The sequence below is a fragment of the Branchiostoma lanceolatum genome, chromosome 3 (assembly GCF_035083965.1).
Source record: "Branchiostoma lanceolatum isolate klBraLanc5 chromosome 3, klBraLanc5.hap2, whole genome shotgun sequence".
Taxonomy (NCBI): domain Eukaryota; kingdom Metazoa; phylum Chordata; class Leptocardii; order Amphioxiformes; family Branchiostomatidae; genus Branchiostoma; species Branchiostoma lanceolatum.
In genome coordinates, this window is record NC_089724.1 from 26,191,843 (window position 1) to 26,207,867 (window position 16,025).

The window sequence follows — 16,025 nt, forward strand, 5'->3', positions numbered from 1 at the left end:
GCATTGCATTTTATTGCATTGCATTCTATTCTATTGTATTGTATTGTATTGTATTGTATTTTATTGTATTGCATTGCATAGAGAAGAAGAAGAATAGCGAATTTCCTCTTACTTTACAAATTATAATATCTTTCTTCACATAACCACTGGACAAAGAGTCGACACTGAGTCTAATATCTACTGGATATTTGTCGAAGTTGACATAATCACACAGCTCTACTCTACTACGTATAATATCAAACGCAGAGGGATCCTCGATATTGTGTGGACGATGATGTACGATTGTGCCCAAAGAATACATTTCACAGAAAATGTACGATACAAAGCATTGCTAAAATATGTACGTAGCTTTTTACATCTTCTCAATTTGAAGGCGATACTATTGGAAATACACAAAGAATAGTAACAGTGGACATATGTACACGATATAACACAACGTAAGATGATACAAAATTGATGAAATGTCCATACTGAGTATATAGAAACATATAGAGTATATATAAGTATATAGAAAGCGTATTTAGAGTAGTATGGGAGGATGATGATTACCAAAGCACCAACAGTCTGGAGTCACTGTAGGCCGATACAGGCGGAAGATTTTCTCTCCTGTATCTGTAGGAAAAGATGTGATGTCAATAATGCGTCATATAAAATAAAATCTTTATGGAATTTGATTATCGGATACTATTTCATATCTACCTAGTACACAGCAGGCAACCCACTAACTGGAAGGGCATTACGTAACCACAAACATCTTCCACTGCCGAAATGTAGAAGTGAGAGACTTAAAAGATATTTTCTGTACCAAGCGACCCTGCTCCACAACACATCTCTTAAAGCCTTAATGTCGAATACCTCCGTATAGATTACACGCACTCTAATCTATGTATTTTGATGACTTATACGGTACGCATTTCAGCATTTAATAAATCGTCTTAACTTAGCTTCTCTTAAAAATTATTAATATTTTTAAAATCAATATTGTGTAAATTAGCTGTAACTCAGACTGTTGTCTTGGCTGTCTGCTGAATGCTAATAAAGATCTTTTGACTTTTTTTTAAATTTTTAACCTCATCCCTTAGCTTCATTAAGAAGGCATTTGGGACTATTGTACAGAATAATGTACTTACGATACAGTTCTCAACTTTCCGTGGTTCTCCGCTTCCTCCATGAAAGTGTCAAACCCATCGGATGTCATGGCAACGCGTCGTAGATGCAACACCTGGAGAGCAATGATAATTCTAATTTGTAAGAAATGTTATTTTCTGGATGAAAGAATCTGTGTACATTTAAGATAGAAAAGAGAAAACCATTTCTAACAGAACGCCAAAATAGTTACTCAAGCAACTGGATAAGATTTTGAAACAGTCAGACGTTTCAGACAAAATCCGCTGTCTTTCGTCAGTGACTAAAGATAGGACTGGAGAACGAGGTTTTATAATTTAGGATGTCTTGGCGTAGTCTTCAAAAGAAGATTAATTCAAGACAAGGTTTTATGCTAATAGTTCAATTAGCTACTGTTGTTTTAGTACAGTAACTAAATGTTGTTCGTCAGGGGGTGGGTGGTGGTGGGCAGTGCATTATCCCAGGTTTATCCCAATTCTAACACAAGTTGGAATTGATCGTAGAAAGTCGTACCTCTAAGCTGGGTACCCGGGACAACGCTTGTGATAAATGGTTCACGCAGTCGTCAGTCACGGCGAGTTTACCTCCGTACGGCCCGGACAGGTCCAGCTCCTTAAGCTCCAGCATCTCGGGCAGGTTCTTAAAGAACGCCCTATGAAAAAAATAAGAACATAAAATTTTCGTATACTGACAGATTAATATACCGACAGAATAACAGATGATAGTTAAAGCAGAGGAAAACAAGCTATCTGCCACCAAAAAATAAAGACCACAGCACGTCCAGGTCAAAAGATACAAAAACGGAAGTTCTGCTGCAGTATCAAGGTCACATACCAGGGGCCGAAAATCGACAACACCCGCCCACATACCAAGTATCATCGTAATCCATCTTGAGGTTCTTGAGTTATGTTGACTACAATAGTCTGGAAACACAGACACACACACAGACACACACACAGACAAACACACAGACACACACACAGACACACACACACACACACACACACACACACACACACACACACACACACACACACACACGTGCAAAGATCAAAGATCAAAAACAAAGAAAGAATCGCGACTCACCCGACCCCATCGTTCGTCATAGGATTGTCACTCAGCTCCAGGTACTGCAGATGCTGCAGGTGGTGGGCGTGCCTCGAAACCGCTTCCAAGCCCTCGTCTCCCACCACGTTGTGAGACAGGTTGACGCTTGTGAGACTTCCAGCCTTCTCGAAGTTTGCTGCGAACTCTCCCAAGCCCTCGCTCCCGAGAAAGTTGGTGTTCAAGTCGACTGTTTCTAACCCAGGACAGTGGTGCAGCGACGTGAACAGGCTCTTTGAAGCGCGAAGGTCGAGCCCGTTCCCTTCTAGATTCACGACTCTCAGGCGAGGCAGTGTTTGTAGACTTCCTGAGAGAGTCACGGCGCCGTCAGGCCCGATCCGACATCCTTTCAGGTTGAGACTGCGTAGGTTTGTCAGAGATCCCAAACCTTCCAGCAGTATCTGAACACTTGCTCGGTCATCTACTTGATTTCCTTCCAGATTGCACTCTTCCAAGTTACCTAAAGGACATGTCTTGAAAGCGTCTCCAAGCGCAACGCACGCTTTCTGTGTCATGCCAGACTCTCGTAAGTTCAGGGTTCGAAGCTCACTCAGATACTTAAGACTGTCACTCAACGTCTCAAGGGTATCTCCCAGATCATTGACGGATACGTCTATATCTGTCAAGGAAGCAAGTTTTCCAATCGCCGTCAACAGTGACGTCGCTTCTTTAGAAAGGTTATTGTCCGCCACGTGCAGTGTTTTAAGTGTTCTCTTCGCTCGGTGAATTCGTTTCAGCGCCACAGCTAACGTCTCACCTTCTTCTTTCAGGTCCATGCCACAGAGATACAAGTGCTGGAGCGACGGCATTTTCTCAAGTTTCTCGATAATCGGCTTTATCTTGAAATGCGGACTTCTCGAGATTCGGAGTGTCTGCATGGCGTTCAGGCCCAGGAGCGCAGTCCCAAGGTCGTCGGCGTCTTGGAGCGAGGCGCCCCGCACGTCTCCCAGACTCACCTCGGTGACTGCCTCGACCTGTTTCAAATGCCGCAGGTAGTAGGCGAGGTATTTCACCACATCAGCGCTAACGTCGTAGAATTCGACCTTCCCCGAGGGAAACAACTCGAAAACGGGTAGCTGTATCTTGTCTTTCGCTCTACTCTCGTAAAGACATTGCAGGCTGAGTTTGACGAACTCTTGCTGCTTCTGTTTCTTAGTTTCACCGGGAGCGTTCTTCCAGATGCGGAGGAGATGCTCGACCAACGCCGTCGCCGCTCGTTCTGAAGTGCCACAGGCAAACAAGATGACGTACTTCAACTCCGACACACGCTGCAATGTCTGAATGCTCGTCAGGTACTTTTTCGTCTCCCTCTTTGACGTAGTAAGTATGTTGGCAAGGTGACAGCCAGCCATATACTCCTGAATGGTTTTGTGAGAGAACGTTAGGTGGCGACCTCCATTGACTCTGCTATGCGGCTGTTTATCATCGTAACTAAAGACGCCGAGCTCTGCCACTCGCCTGTCTTTGGTCATACCGAGTAGATCCGCCTCTCCGAAAGACACTTGGTCAGACAGTAGACACTCAAAAGCCACCTTGCTTACTACCTGGAGTAAGCTAGCTATGTCTCCGCTTCCTATAGCTTCGCCATGCTTGGCCTGGTACCGCTTGATGATGCAGCTCATGAGCTCCTGGTACAGCCCGGTGATGGTTGCCGGCAGGACAATGTCAGGCTTGTCCTCATACAGAACACTGATGAGCATGGTAAACATCGGGATGGTTGCGATGCCCCTGTTGGCGATGTGTGGCTCCAGGTGCTGCAGGAGGTCATGAACCTTGCCCTCCTGACCTTGGAAGTGTCGCTTCAGATATTGCCTCACGTTATCGGGCGAAAATCCGGTGATTTCTACCACCGTGTCTGCCGTGGGCTGGATCTCGTCGACCTTCGATGGGCGTGTCGTCGTCATGACGACCGCTCTTGGATACACCCTTCCCTTCAAGAGTTCCGTGATGTCAGGACACCTTGCTGAGTCGAACTCATCGTACCCGTCTAGCAGGATCAGCACTTCGCCTTGCTTTTCTTCCAGACACTTTGCTAAGTCTTCCTTCGTGTAGGGAAAACCCGTTGGCATCAGCTGATCAAAGATGGCGTCGATGATGCTCATTCCCTGACCAATCAGACGCAGTCTCAGCACGAAAGCGAGGTTGATCCTTTTCAAGGCTTGTACCTTCTCCAGTGACCAATCGACGGCCAGTTTGGTCAGTGACGTCGTCTTCCCCACGCCTGCCTGGCCTTGCATCACAATCCTCATCGGCCGGCGCCGTCCGAGTTTCTTCCTCGATCTGAAGATGTCTTCCATGGACCCAAGACTCACACGGTTAACCTAGGTGGGCATCAGGCAACACGGATAAGAATATGAGTATCGACGCCCTGGACATTACACACTACTATCATCAAGCATTTAGCACCTGCGTTCTCCTACAATATTATTTCATTATCATAGCTCAATAGTTCGCAATTATACCCTGCACAAGAAGTTGCTTGCTTTCTTATCATTCTTTGCAAGTCAGGCTTTTTAGGCTTATGATATGCTTTTTTATGGATGTAATATCAGTTGCAATTAATTGTACTGCGTTTCTGAGGCGGCGGCCGTCGTGAAACCGGTTCCAATTAGACCGATGACCCCCAAAAGCCCGACTTACAGAACCTGCTTAGGAGGTTATAATGCTAAACTAAGCTAGAAAGATACACTTTTTATGGTGGCGGCCCCTGCAATTCGGAATGAGACATGTTGCGGTGTACACGCCATGACGGTAGCGTGGCCGAGCGGTCTAAGGCGCTGGTTTAAGGCACCAGTCTCTTCGGAGGCGTGGGTTCGAATCCCACCGCTGCCATGACTTATTTTATCTTTCTTAATCAAAGTTAATCTACAAATTTCTGGTCAAGTCCAATTTTTGTGTTGGCAATTTGCAGTTTAACTTTAATTAAGAATTGCCTCTACCTACACAGATAAACATTCAAGTTGTTTTATCTTTGTTCACATGAGAAAAAAAATACACTAAACTCTGTAGACATACTCTGCTCTATACCCTCGTTATGCTTGGGTCACATTTCCAATCCGGGGCCCGGCCGGGCAGTCTTTGGGAACGTTAAGTACAATATTAAAGACAACGAAAAGCAGAAAACGTACCAAAATTATCTAAGAGCATAGCTTGTGCATATTTATTGATATACACTTTGATTTCTCGTTTCCGCAAACAGCCCGGCCAGGTCCCGGCTGGGAAATGTGAGCCCAGCATAAAGTCTTTATGATTCTTTATCATGATAAAAAAAAGCCGCGAGTTTCACAGGACTGACCTTGAACCCCTCCATGGTCTCCTCCAGTAAGTCCAGGTTGGTGTAGACGTCATCTATCGGCACACAGAAGCTCTTGTTCCACGGCAGCGGCTGGATGCGACTCAGGTTCCTCCTGTACTCGTTACGGAGTGCTGACCGGCAGGACGTCATCACGAGCTCCAAGTGGTCCTCTAGAGCAACAAAAAGAACTTATTTTTTTATCAGAAAATGGAATCTCACAGAAGATGTAAAGATCCGGCTTTATGCGTGTTTTTGCGGCACATCTTTCTAGTACCACCCAGTATCCAATGGCAACCTATCGAGCTATGTCTGTAATAAAAGTAAGCTCGTGTTTGGTACAGTGAGATGAATTGCTTTTGACCACTCTAATTCGAGTCCCAAGGCATCTAGCTTAACTCACACCGCAACAAAAATTAAGAAAAAAAAAACATGATTAGTCTATATTTTGTGGGAAATTATTATCCTTCGTAAGGTAAACTAGATCACTTTCATTTCAATCATTTTCCAGTGCATTTGCTGTAGCAGGTAAATATGTACACTGGAAACCACGTACTAGTGCAAAGATGTTGTCATACCTGCTGCTATCTCCGAAGAAGTTCTGTTTTGCGAGCCTTCCGATGCGATGCTCATCTGGGTCTGCATGCCGATCTGCACGTTCTGCACGTTGCTCAGGTAGTACTGCTGCACTCCGCCAGGAGCCGCTGCTGCACTGGCTAAATTTTGAAATGAAAATAAGCGGTTAGAATAGGATATTGTTATATACAGCAATCGGGGTGCCAGGCTGCAACGATATCGGAGTTAGGTGTATTTTCCTATTTATAAACGCCCCAACCGATGAGTGGAAGATCTCATGGGATTAACAGCGGTCACTCCACTATATGGGGTCCTTCAAGTATGTAGACAAGCACGTGGCTCTTCGCCTTGGTAAACACACACCTGGCTGTGGCTGCTTGGGGTTTGTTGACTCGCTAGGCGGCGGTTCTTCCAGTGAGTACAGCGCGCTGCCTTCCGAACTTGCGTCCGACTCGCAGCTGAATGACCTTGACATTCCTTGACCTTCAGACGGATAAGGAGCTGACCACTCGCCAGCGCTAGCACCCTCTGGTGACCCTGGGTTCGGGTCAGGTTCTCGTTCCCTAGCAGGGAGTTCACTAGCCGGCACATCCTCCTTCCACCTCTCCACCCGGTCCCTCAGCCCGCCAAGTCTCAGGATCGCAGACGACAGTTCGTCCCACAGGCTGCAGAAGTTCTCTGACGTCACGGTTGTCGTTGCCTTGACGACCAGGTCCTGGTAGATGCCGTGGACGCGGACGATGTCATGGACGGGAGTTTTCTGGGCGGGAGAGGGGTAGTGCTCCCAGCCCTCCCACGCAATGGACCTGGGAAGGCCAAAGTACACGAGAGAACTGTAAGTACATAAACACAGGTAGCACATTCACCGCGCGAAGGGGGGCGATTTCCGGCCAAACTGAATTTTGGCACATCGCTCGGCATGTCGAGTACCCGGACCGTTTACATTCTATATTCTAATACAGGAATTGTACATGACATTGCGAATCCGGAAAGATAAGACGGATGGCGGAGTTATCAGATGTTATTAAGATAATTACTCAAACAATCTATGATTACCCTATCAAGCACCCTGACCATTCCGTTACAACCCAAATATCCGATATATTGACCTGTAAAAAGGTTGCTTTCAACGCCAAAGAAAAACCAATACTTCTGATTCTTTCGTATAAAAGGCGTATACGTGTCATGTACGTTTCTGTGGTGCAGATATAAGGACTCAATCGATAGCATGCCTTTGTAAAAGTTCTTAGGATCCTCTTATTACAGCTTCTGGCTAATTACCAAGACTCTTCTAACACATCCAGTGTTTTTTTCTTGTCGGTGTTTGATACCAGTTTGATACTAACCTTGTCCGGCACAGGTAGCGAATGAGGAGGAACATAACGGCGATGTCTAGGGATCCCGGGCTCACGTGACCGCTTACAGGAAACAATAGGTCATATTGTTCCCCGCTAAGTACCTGTGCGTAGGGAGGATAGTCTCTTTTAATGATACATTTTATATAGGTGCATGTTTGTTTTCTTGAAATCACAGAACCCACAAATTCTAGAAAAAGGTGGACTTTTCGTCTTCCATTACCTCCAAAAAAAGAAGTCAAACCCAGCTTTAGATGTAGCCAACAGTCGTATTTAGTATTAGTGACCTATTAACAAAGTCAGTCACAGTTTACTGACACATGTATGTTTTCCCTATGTTTATACCATGTATTTGCAATTAGCCCACGGGCATGAACTTGCAATAAAACTTTACTTATTAGTATACCTAAAGTTTTATGATTTTCCGACACAACCCTGCAAGATCCGTCCTGGACCGAACTCTATCTGTTTGGAAATGACGCGTAATGTGTTGTCATGCAAAAGGACCTAATATTATCACACATTCACAACGAAATACAGACATACATATATTGTAAATACTGTACGTCCAAGGCGGTGGAAGACGAAACACATTTTATTTCCAAGTGTATATTTAACAGTGACGAAAGAACCGAATTATTTAAACAAGTTATCACGAAATATCCCCACTTTTGCACATTCACAGATGAACAAAAAGCTACCTATCTCTTGAAATCACAGAACCCACAAATACTAGAAAAAGTGGGACTTTTCGTCTTCCACTGCTTCCAAAAAAGAAATCAAACCCAGCTAATTTAGATATAGCCAACAATTGTATATAGTACCAGTAACCTATTGTTACAGCAAAGTCAGACACAGTTTACTGACGCATGTATGTTTTTCCTATGTTTTTATCATGTATTTGCAATTAGCCCACGGGCATGAACTTGCAATAAACTTCTTCTATATTCATCGACCTCCACCCTAGCTATATTTTGACTGACCCCTTACCTCTTTTTTCATGATCTCGTGAATGAAATGCAGCTAGCAGGACGATTTGAGTTTACATGAATAGATAAAGGCTCAAACAAACGAAGCAAAAAAACAACAAGCAAGCAAGCAAACAAACAACAAATAAACAAACAAGCAAGCAAGCAAACAAACAACAAATAAACAAACAAACAAGCAAGCAAGCAAACAAACTAACATACAGACTCCAAACTGCCATTCTCCCAGGACCAGAATTTTGCCTCAAAGCAGATGTTACGACGGCATACTGTCTTCCTGACACAAAACTTGGACAGCGAAAAAACTTTACGATTTAGCACCTAACATCTGCTTGGAGCTTACCTTGCGGCGTCCGTTAGTGCCGTTCAGAAGGTCGTTCATGACGGACTTGTTGGTCTCCAGCACGCCGGACAACGTCTGTGACGTGAAGGCACCATGCGCATGCGTGGTGGGGAGGGTCTTCCTCAGGAAGTGTCGCACCCTGTCCTCTCCCTCAAACTTCAGCAGGTTCGCCAGGCGGCGCTTCAGACGACCCTCTTCGTCTTCCATGGCTCTGTGGTTTCTGGTAGTGCAATCTGAAGGCCTGCAGAACTGTAATGCATTGTGCGCAAGATAAGAATTACTCAAGCAACTGGATAATACATTGTCTTACATGCTGCTGATTGTCAGCTAAACGTTTAGATGTTTCAAAAGTTTGGATAATCACAGTGACGAATTATGCGATAAAATGATTGATACTATCAAATGATTGATGTATGTTATTAAATGATTGATAGTCTACATTTGATGATAAAAATTTATAGTAGTCATTTAGGTCTTCATGATTATCGATAATATTCGTTCCGAATTTTGTCGGTATCATTTTGGGTTACTTTTTCTGTCGGCTTTATCACCACTTCGTTGCGACCTCATGCGAAGGCCAAGTTAACTGCAGCCACGCCCAAAACACACGCGTAATTTGTTGCAGAGCATACCAAACGCCTATTCTGATGTCAAACAAACGAACAAATAACAGACTAACTAAATTTTATATCCTAGCGCCACTACAGGTTTCAAAAGCTTGTGTGACGTGATTTGCGGAGAAAATCCCAGTGGTATGTGACCCGAACACCCCTGGTTCAACACGTAGAACGCAGGTGGTGGTTGCACGCAATACAACACCTGGCCGCCATTTTGTCTTTGAATCTAAGGTATATGACTGCAATAGTTCCATTTATTTGCTGTACTGCTGGTAGGTTACCAAAACGTTGGGTTGGCCCCCATAAAACTGTCGGGACGGCTTCATTGTCACAGAGGGTGATAGCTGCATAATTTATGTACTCTAGCGCGGTACAAGTACGTGGCAGGTGACTGCTGTATTGTCTCGCTATATTCTGTCATACTCGCTGTGACCAATGACCAGAACAAAACGTTAGGTTTACACTATACAACGTTTATATGCACAACACAGGAGAATACATGTATGCAGTGAAGCACGGTATTTTCACAACTCGGGGTCAATGAACTCAGAGACGTTTGTAAACAAATTAAAATGTTTTGTGAGGAGACATGACTGAAAAGACGAAGGTGACTGTATCGCGATAAAAAGAAAATGTAGACCGGCAGTCTTTGTAATGTTGTTAACGAAGTGAATGTTGTGTCACACTTTTCACTTTGCACAATGTTTTTTTAACCCTTGTCCTGCTGGACTTTTTTTACCCTATAGTAGTCCCTGTGCTGGGCTTTTTTTACCCTATTTAAAGGAGGGGTACTGCTTTAACTTTGCTATTTTTTTGATACTTTGCCCACAAATAACTCTATAAAGTTATATATCAATACAAAGCTAAGAGTCTCTACTTTTCAGAAATATATTGCAAATTTTCCCTGCACCTACCTGTATTGATTGATAATGGCAATAAATCAATAAAAAACCTTTTTTTTTCAAAAACCTTTTGTATTGAAGTATCTGAACCATATAAAAAGTACCAATATCAAAGCTGCAGCATTCCTGACACATCCTGACAACATCAGAGCTATATCTATGATGAAGAAGTTCACCCAGGTATCTCAGCAGGTAGGTTTATGACCATACAATGTCCATGGTGCTGAACTGGCTTTTCTGTAGAAAAGCTTTGCCATTTAGATTTAGTATACTTCTTTCTTTACCTCTATTACAATCACTTTCCTACACATCACCTGAAAGCTTACAACAGGTATTATCTTTGGAATTCCAAACAAAGTAATATCATTGAATACAAAGGTAATAAAGATACAAAAGGCAATAAAAAGTACATTATTCCACAAAGTTTCCATTTACTGCTGCATAGCACCAACACAGAGGTCTCTACCAAGACTACAATGTTGCTGACCACTCTTGGCAACATCAGAATGATACATGTGAAGAAGTAAAATACACAGGTATTGTAACAGGTGAGTACATGTATATGGTTGTAGACTGCCCTTGGTGCTGAACTCACTTTTGAGCAAAATCTACACTCTCATACAGAACAGTACACTTCATGCTGTAGCCATAGAACAATTGACACTCTAGCTTTCTATACATGAGTGGAAAGCTTATAGTCTAAACTTTCTTGTCATATCAACATACAGTTGTTACAATCTTTACTAAAGGCTATATCATAATAAAGACATAGAAAGCAATAAAAAGTACATTATTCCACTATGCTTTCATATGCCTTTGTATAGCATCAACACACAGGTTTCTACGAAGACTACAAAGTTTCTGACCAGTTTTGACAACATCAGAATAATATATCGTATTATATGTAAAGAAATACGAATTGCAGATATTATAACAGGTGAGTATATGGCTATCAAAGTCTGAGACTGGTCAGCCCCACAATAGAAATCATGCACCACTTCCCCGCCAGCGACCACGGTCACTACCTCCTCGGGCACGTCCACGCCGTCCTTGGTAAGTGCCCCGAGCTCTTCGACGGCTAAAAGTAGCGTCAGCGCCGCTTTCAAGTTCATCAGCAACGTGTAAGGGTCCCTCTCCGCTTGCCCCGACATGTCTTCGAGGCCGATGTTGTGACTCCCCGTCTTCGCCAGAACTGTCACTGATTTCAGCGGAATTTTCGCTTGATAAAGGATATTCCACCCCTGAATCGTTCGTGAAAATGTCCTCTAGAACGTCTTCGACCGTGTACCGATCCATTTTGGCGTTTAAATACCGATATTACGGCCAGAAACACGGAAAATATCTCTCCGAAAACATACCAGCAGACGACGCGCCATCATGGCCGCCTCATTAACATATGGCCTCATTAACATATCGCGCATGCGTCGTGAGATGAATTGCGTAACAATAATTTTGACCCTTGACCCCGACGATGTTGCAACACTATGTTACTTCCGGGTTTCGGGAGTTACGCGGGGGTGCGACGCGTTCGTGCCGGAAATACCCCCAGCGCCTATATATAGGCGGTCCGCAGGACCCGCACATTATCCGTAGCGCCTATATATAGGCGGTCCGCAGGACAAGGGTTAAGCTGGTGTGTTGCGCCCAAGGTCGGTTGTACCGGCTACAATAGATACAGGAATCGTACAAGTACTTTAACCTACACGTGTATTATTATACACTCGTTCTCATTTAGATGTACACATTTTGTAATCTCCGTTACCGATTGAAATAAGACGTTCCTGGCATTAGGAAATGCCACATATAAGATGTCAAACTGTAGTTTTTATGACGACTTAAAACTTTCCTAGCTTTTAAAAACGGCAGTTGCGTACCTTATATGTGGCATATCTTAATGTCAGGAACGTCTTACTTCTAACGGTAACGGAGATTACAAAATGTGTACATTTGAATGAGAACGAGCGTATAGGGAAAACCCATCCTCATGCCGTCGATGACTAAGCCAATAGCTTCTAGGCTATTCGAAGAGGCTAGATTGCTGTATTATAGTGTATATCAAATCCAGACATGTACACATTCCACATGCATTTTTTATTTGCCTCGTTACTTCCTCCTCCCAACACAACATAACGGTAGAGAAGTTGTAACAAATTTCAGACGGAAAGTATCTCCCGTTTGTGCGTTTGTGCGTTTTGTTTTATTTCCCCTTTTCAGGCAACCAAACCCCCCCCCCCCCCTCCGTTTCTGGTCAGCCCCTAAGCAAATTATTCCAGCCATGGGGTAGGTCAAGGAACAGAACAGCTAGGAAACGAGATCACTATGCCGGTCATGTACTACGTATACGATTTATACTGATGCCTTACAGCGGTCTACTGACTTAAAAAAGACCCCGTCAGGTTGACGAACACACTATTATGACTTACAATGACGACACTCTCGGCTCAGGACAACCAGACCTCAGTTAATATCCAGTGAGTTCAGGAAATCCCCACAAAACCCCCGTCTGCGTAAGATAGTAGCTCAACTGACAAGACATAAGAGACCGACTCTTACCTTCCTAGTATCCAGTGAGACGACGATGTCTTGCGACGCCCTTAGATATCCGCTGTCTCCACCCTTAATATGTTTCCGCGTCAGTAGAAGACAGACCGAAACTGTCCCGGGCCATGTTATAAGTTCACAAAATGTTGCTTCCTTCTGAGAAGTCAGTCCTACAAGCGAACGTGTGGTTTCGATGCCAAAGACCACCGCCAGACTATGATGCAGAAGAGTGACTAAGTTTTTCCGGGTTAGGACGCGCTGGGGTCGGGCTTGAGTGGTGAGGTTAAATGCTGGTAACGTGACGTCATCACTTAAGCTTCTCCGGCGATACCATGCAGTTTGAATGTATGTCGCAAGGGGGCGTTACAAGTGCGCTGATTAAAGCTGGGAATGATATATACATACTAGTACTGTACATACATGTGTTAAATCAACTTGAATGGAATGATGAACTTCATCACATGAAACGTCGGCGACAGTATGAATTTGAATATGGAATTTCCACTTTTAGACTAGATCTGTGTCAAACTATTCTATTGGTTTTGAATAGTTGTACCCCTCAGTTCTTCAAGTGCACTAAAATCATGGAGTGATATATACTTATCACGTGCCGTATCAAATGATAAATTACATCATGTTCAATATCCGGGGACAAAATGAACCTGCTTATGAATGTTCCATTTCTGGACCAGAGCTTTGTCGAAATATATTTTTCCATTTTAAACATAAATCATTATAGGCAATGCTACGTTTATGGGTGCTGTACGGATAGGACGCCAGTGCCCAAAGGTATGCATTATGAATTTCGAATTTCAATACATGCGTCAGGAATAAAGATTGATACCGCTTTGTCGACGATTAAATGACTGCGCTTAGAATGTTAGAAACCATTTTGTTTCAGTGAGTTATGATCATGTTGTATAAAACTTATCTTGTAGTTTGGGCCTCTATCGCAAGAGGTCATGTCCAGGTTTACGTGTTTTTACGACTTCTATCGTTGGAATGTTACTTGATTTTCACACAAGATTACATTGACGAAAGAAATCAAATTCGTAACCATTTATTGAAAAAAAAAATCTTCTCGGTCGGTGCATGTCCAACGTACTCAGTTTCGGAAGTGAATGATCAACATGTTTAAAAAGATAACAATATGGAATCGGCATTGATATCGTATCAATATTCATACCACTTAAGAAGGATTACCACATGGGGATCCTGCAAAAGTTAATCCACATCCGATATCCCTGAAAATATCACGATGTCGACCGAAATGCCACGGCGCCATTAGCAACCAGTAGAAAGGTCAGACTCGGGTGTACATCGTTGTTCGCCGGGCGAAAGCGAAGTGGCTATTTGCGTGGTGACGCCGGTTTCCTAGAGCTACTTATCCAAGCAGCATGACAGGGGCTTTATGTCTTAGTGTGGGGGAGGCTTGGAGGTCAATCATGGTGGAGAGTTTGAGAAGGAGAATTTATAGTCGTGACAAAATCACAAAAGTGGTGTACATGTTCAAGTTCCGTATTAAAAATGTCACTTGTTGTCCAGGATAAAACACAAATGTATAATAGACCAATAGCGTCGTGAAAGCGAAAATTCTGCATACAATACAAAAATGCCACAATACAAACTGACACATCACTTTTTGTTGTAACCTTAATATATATATAACTTTCACTCGTCGAGTACTTGGATACTGTCCATCACTGTTATCTTTATCATGTACAAGTGATTAATATTCCAACCACACACATACTTTCCGCTTTCCTAAAACCGATAGCAGCCACCGTTGTTTATCCAGACGTTTTGGACTTTGTACCATATGGTGTTCGTAACACAACATAACATAACATAACATAACATAACATAACATAGCATACATAACATAACAAACAAGATAAAGTTCATTTCCAAATCCCAAACTTACATGCGGAGGGGAAAACACAATGTGTCTCACCCTGTGAATCATGTACAGTATGTTGCATTGCTAAGTGCATGTACACCATAAATATAACTAAATACATTTGTCATTAACACAACAATTAATATGATATTCTTTGACACAACAAAACAGATAGCATGAGTTGCTACTAACGTCTATTAGATCAGCCAATTTAAAACTATTTGATTAGCTATAGGTATGTCAGTACAGTCGAAATCCATACTCAGGAAACCCAGTTTAAAAAGCACTAATCATTCTGTTTCGAAAATTTAGAACACTGACGTCATATAATTCAATGAGAAGGCGTCAGCACGGCATAAGTTGCAAACGGTGAAAGATCCCAGAACTATGACGGACTTATATGAAACAAGTAAGAATTTGACTTTGGGGGTATATTTAGCAAAGTATAGTAGGATTTTCAATTTTTTGTGTAGCTTTCCTTTAAGTTGAAAGGTGGGTCTGAACTACACTAGTCGCGGAAAACATACATGACTCTGTGTCAAAACTTGTCCGAACGGAACGCTGTTAGAGATCGCTGTTAAATATAGATGGACGGCCTAGTTGTGTTTCCACGCACTATGGTCTATTATGCTCGGGAGAGGAAGCTGATATTGCCGCCCATAATCGGGCCATCTGTAGCGCTTGACCCAGCTTTTGTCGTGAGTCACACCTGTCAGTCACGCAGGAGGGCTCTACCCCAACCAACGCCGTATCCTAGCAACAGATGTGTTGTCAACAAGGCCGGGATGAATGCAAGTTCAAGTCCATGAATGGGTGGGAATGGCGTGAACACGACATGCCGTATTGTAGAATGCGGCGAACATTTTTGGCGTTAAGATCTACACAAGGCGTAAATTAGGCAAAATTGGTTGAGACACTTTTAAAGCTTATCATTCTCTTTAGTATAACAATACGTTAAAGTCCCATTATGTAATATTTGGGCGAAAAATTTGAAATATTTAAGATATGAAAAAAATCTTGGTGTAATTAGCATTTACTACCACCTTTCAATATATTTGTGCTATTATTTACACTTCTGACGTATGTGGTTAGCGCCCCAAGATATTGTACAGGACATGTATAAAAGTAACGCGTTATATGCGTTCATGCCATATTTCATAATTTCTATCATTTGTCGTTTTTTGTTATTGAAACAGTGCATTATTCCTTCATTCAGAAAGACCAAGCGCTGTTAGCGATTAAAAACAAAAATGTTATGTGTTTTATTTTTCTTACAGTATCCTG

General features: G+C 42.9%; 1 protein-coding gene and 1 non-coding gene across 2 annotated transcripts; one reads left to right on the plus strand and one right to left on the minus strand.

Moving 5' to 3' along the window:
- Positions 1-130: 130 nt before the first annotated feature.
- LOC136431234 (NLR family CARD domain-containing protein 4-like) lies at positions 131-13,127 on the minus strand. Its single transcript, XM_066422554.1, has 9 exons — positions 12,854-13,127; positions 8,782-9,030; positions 7,444-7,556; positions 6,461-6,903; positions 6,100-6,237; positions 5,525-5,694; positions 2,212-4,550; positions 1,639-1,777; positions 131-1,222 (listed from the first exon to the last, which is right to left on the minus strand). The coding sequence occupies exons 2-9, from the start codon at positions 8,986-8,988 to the stop codon at positions 1,127-1,129; spliced, it is 3,645 nt and encodes a 1,214-aa protein (XP_066278651.1). The 5' UTR covers positions 8,989-9,030; positions 12,854-13,127; the 3' UTR covers positions 131-1,126.
- On the plus strand, positions 4,980-5,061 carry Trnal-aag (transfer RNA leucine (anticodon AAG)). The gene has a single exon. It is a non-coding gene; the product is annotated as a tRNA-Leu (tRNA).
- Positions 13,128-16,025: the final 2,898 nt, after the last annotated feature.

What these genes read in the sequence shown, in the direction of transcription:
- LOC136431234 (XM_066422554.1), bottom strand. Translation starts at nt 8,988, where the DNA reads ATGGAAGACGAAGAGGGTCGTCTGAAGCGCCGCCTGGCGAACCTGCTG. An exon ending in GCACTAACGGACGCCGCAAG is followed by an intron (nt 7,557 to 8,781) that starts GTAAGCTCCAAG and finishes CCCTACGCACAG; the next exon opens with GTACTTAGCGGGGAACAATA. An exon ending in CGCTACCTGTGCCGGACAAG is followed by an intron (nt 6,904 to 7,443) that starts GTTAGTATCAAA and finishes TGGCCTTCCCAG; the next exon opens with GTCCATTGCGTGGGAGGGCT.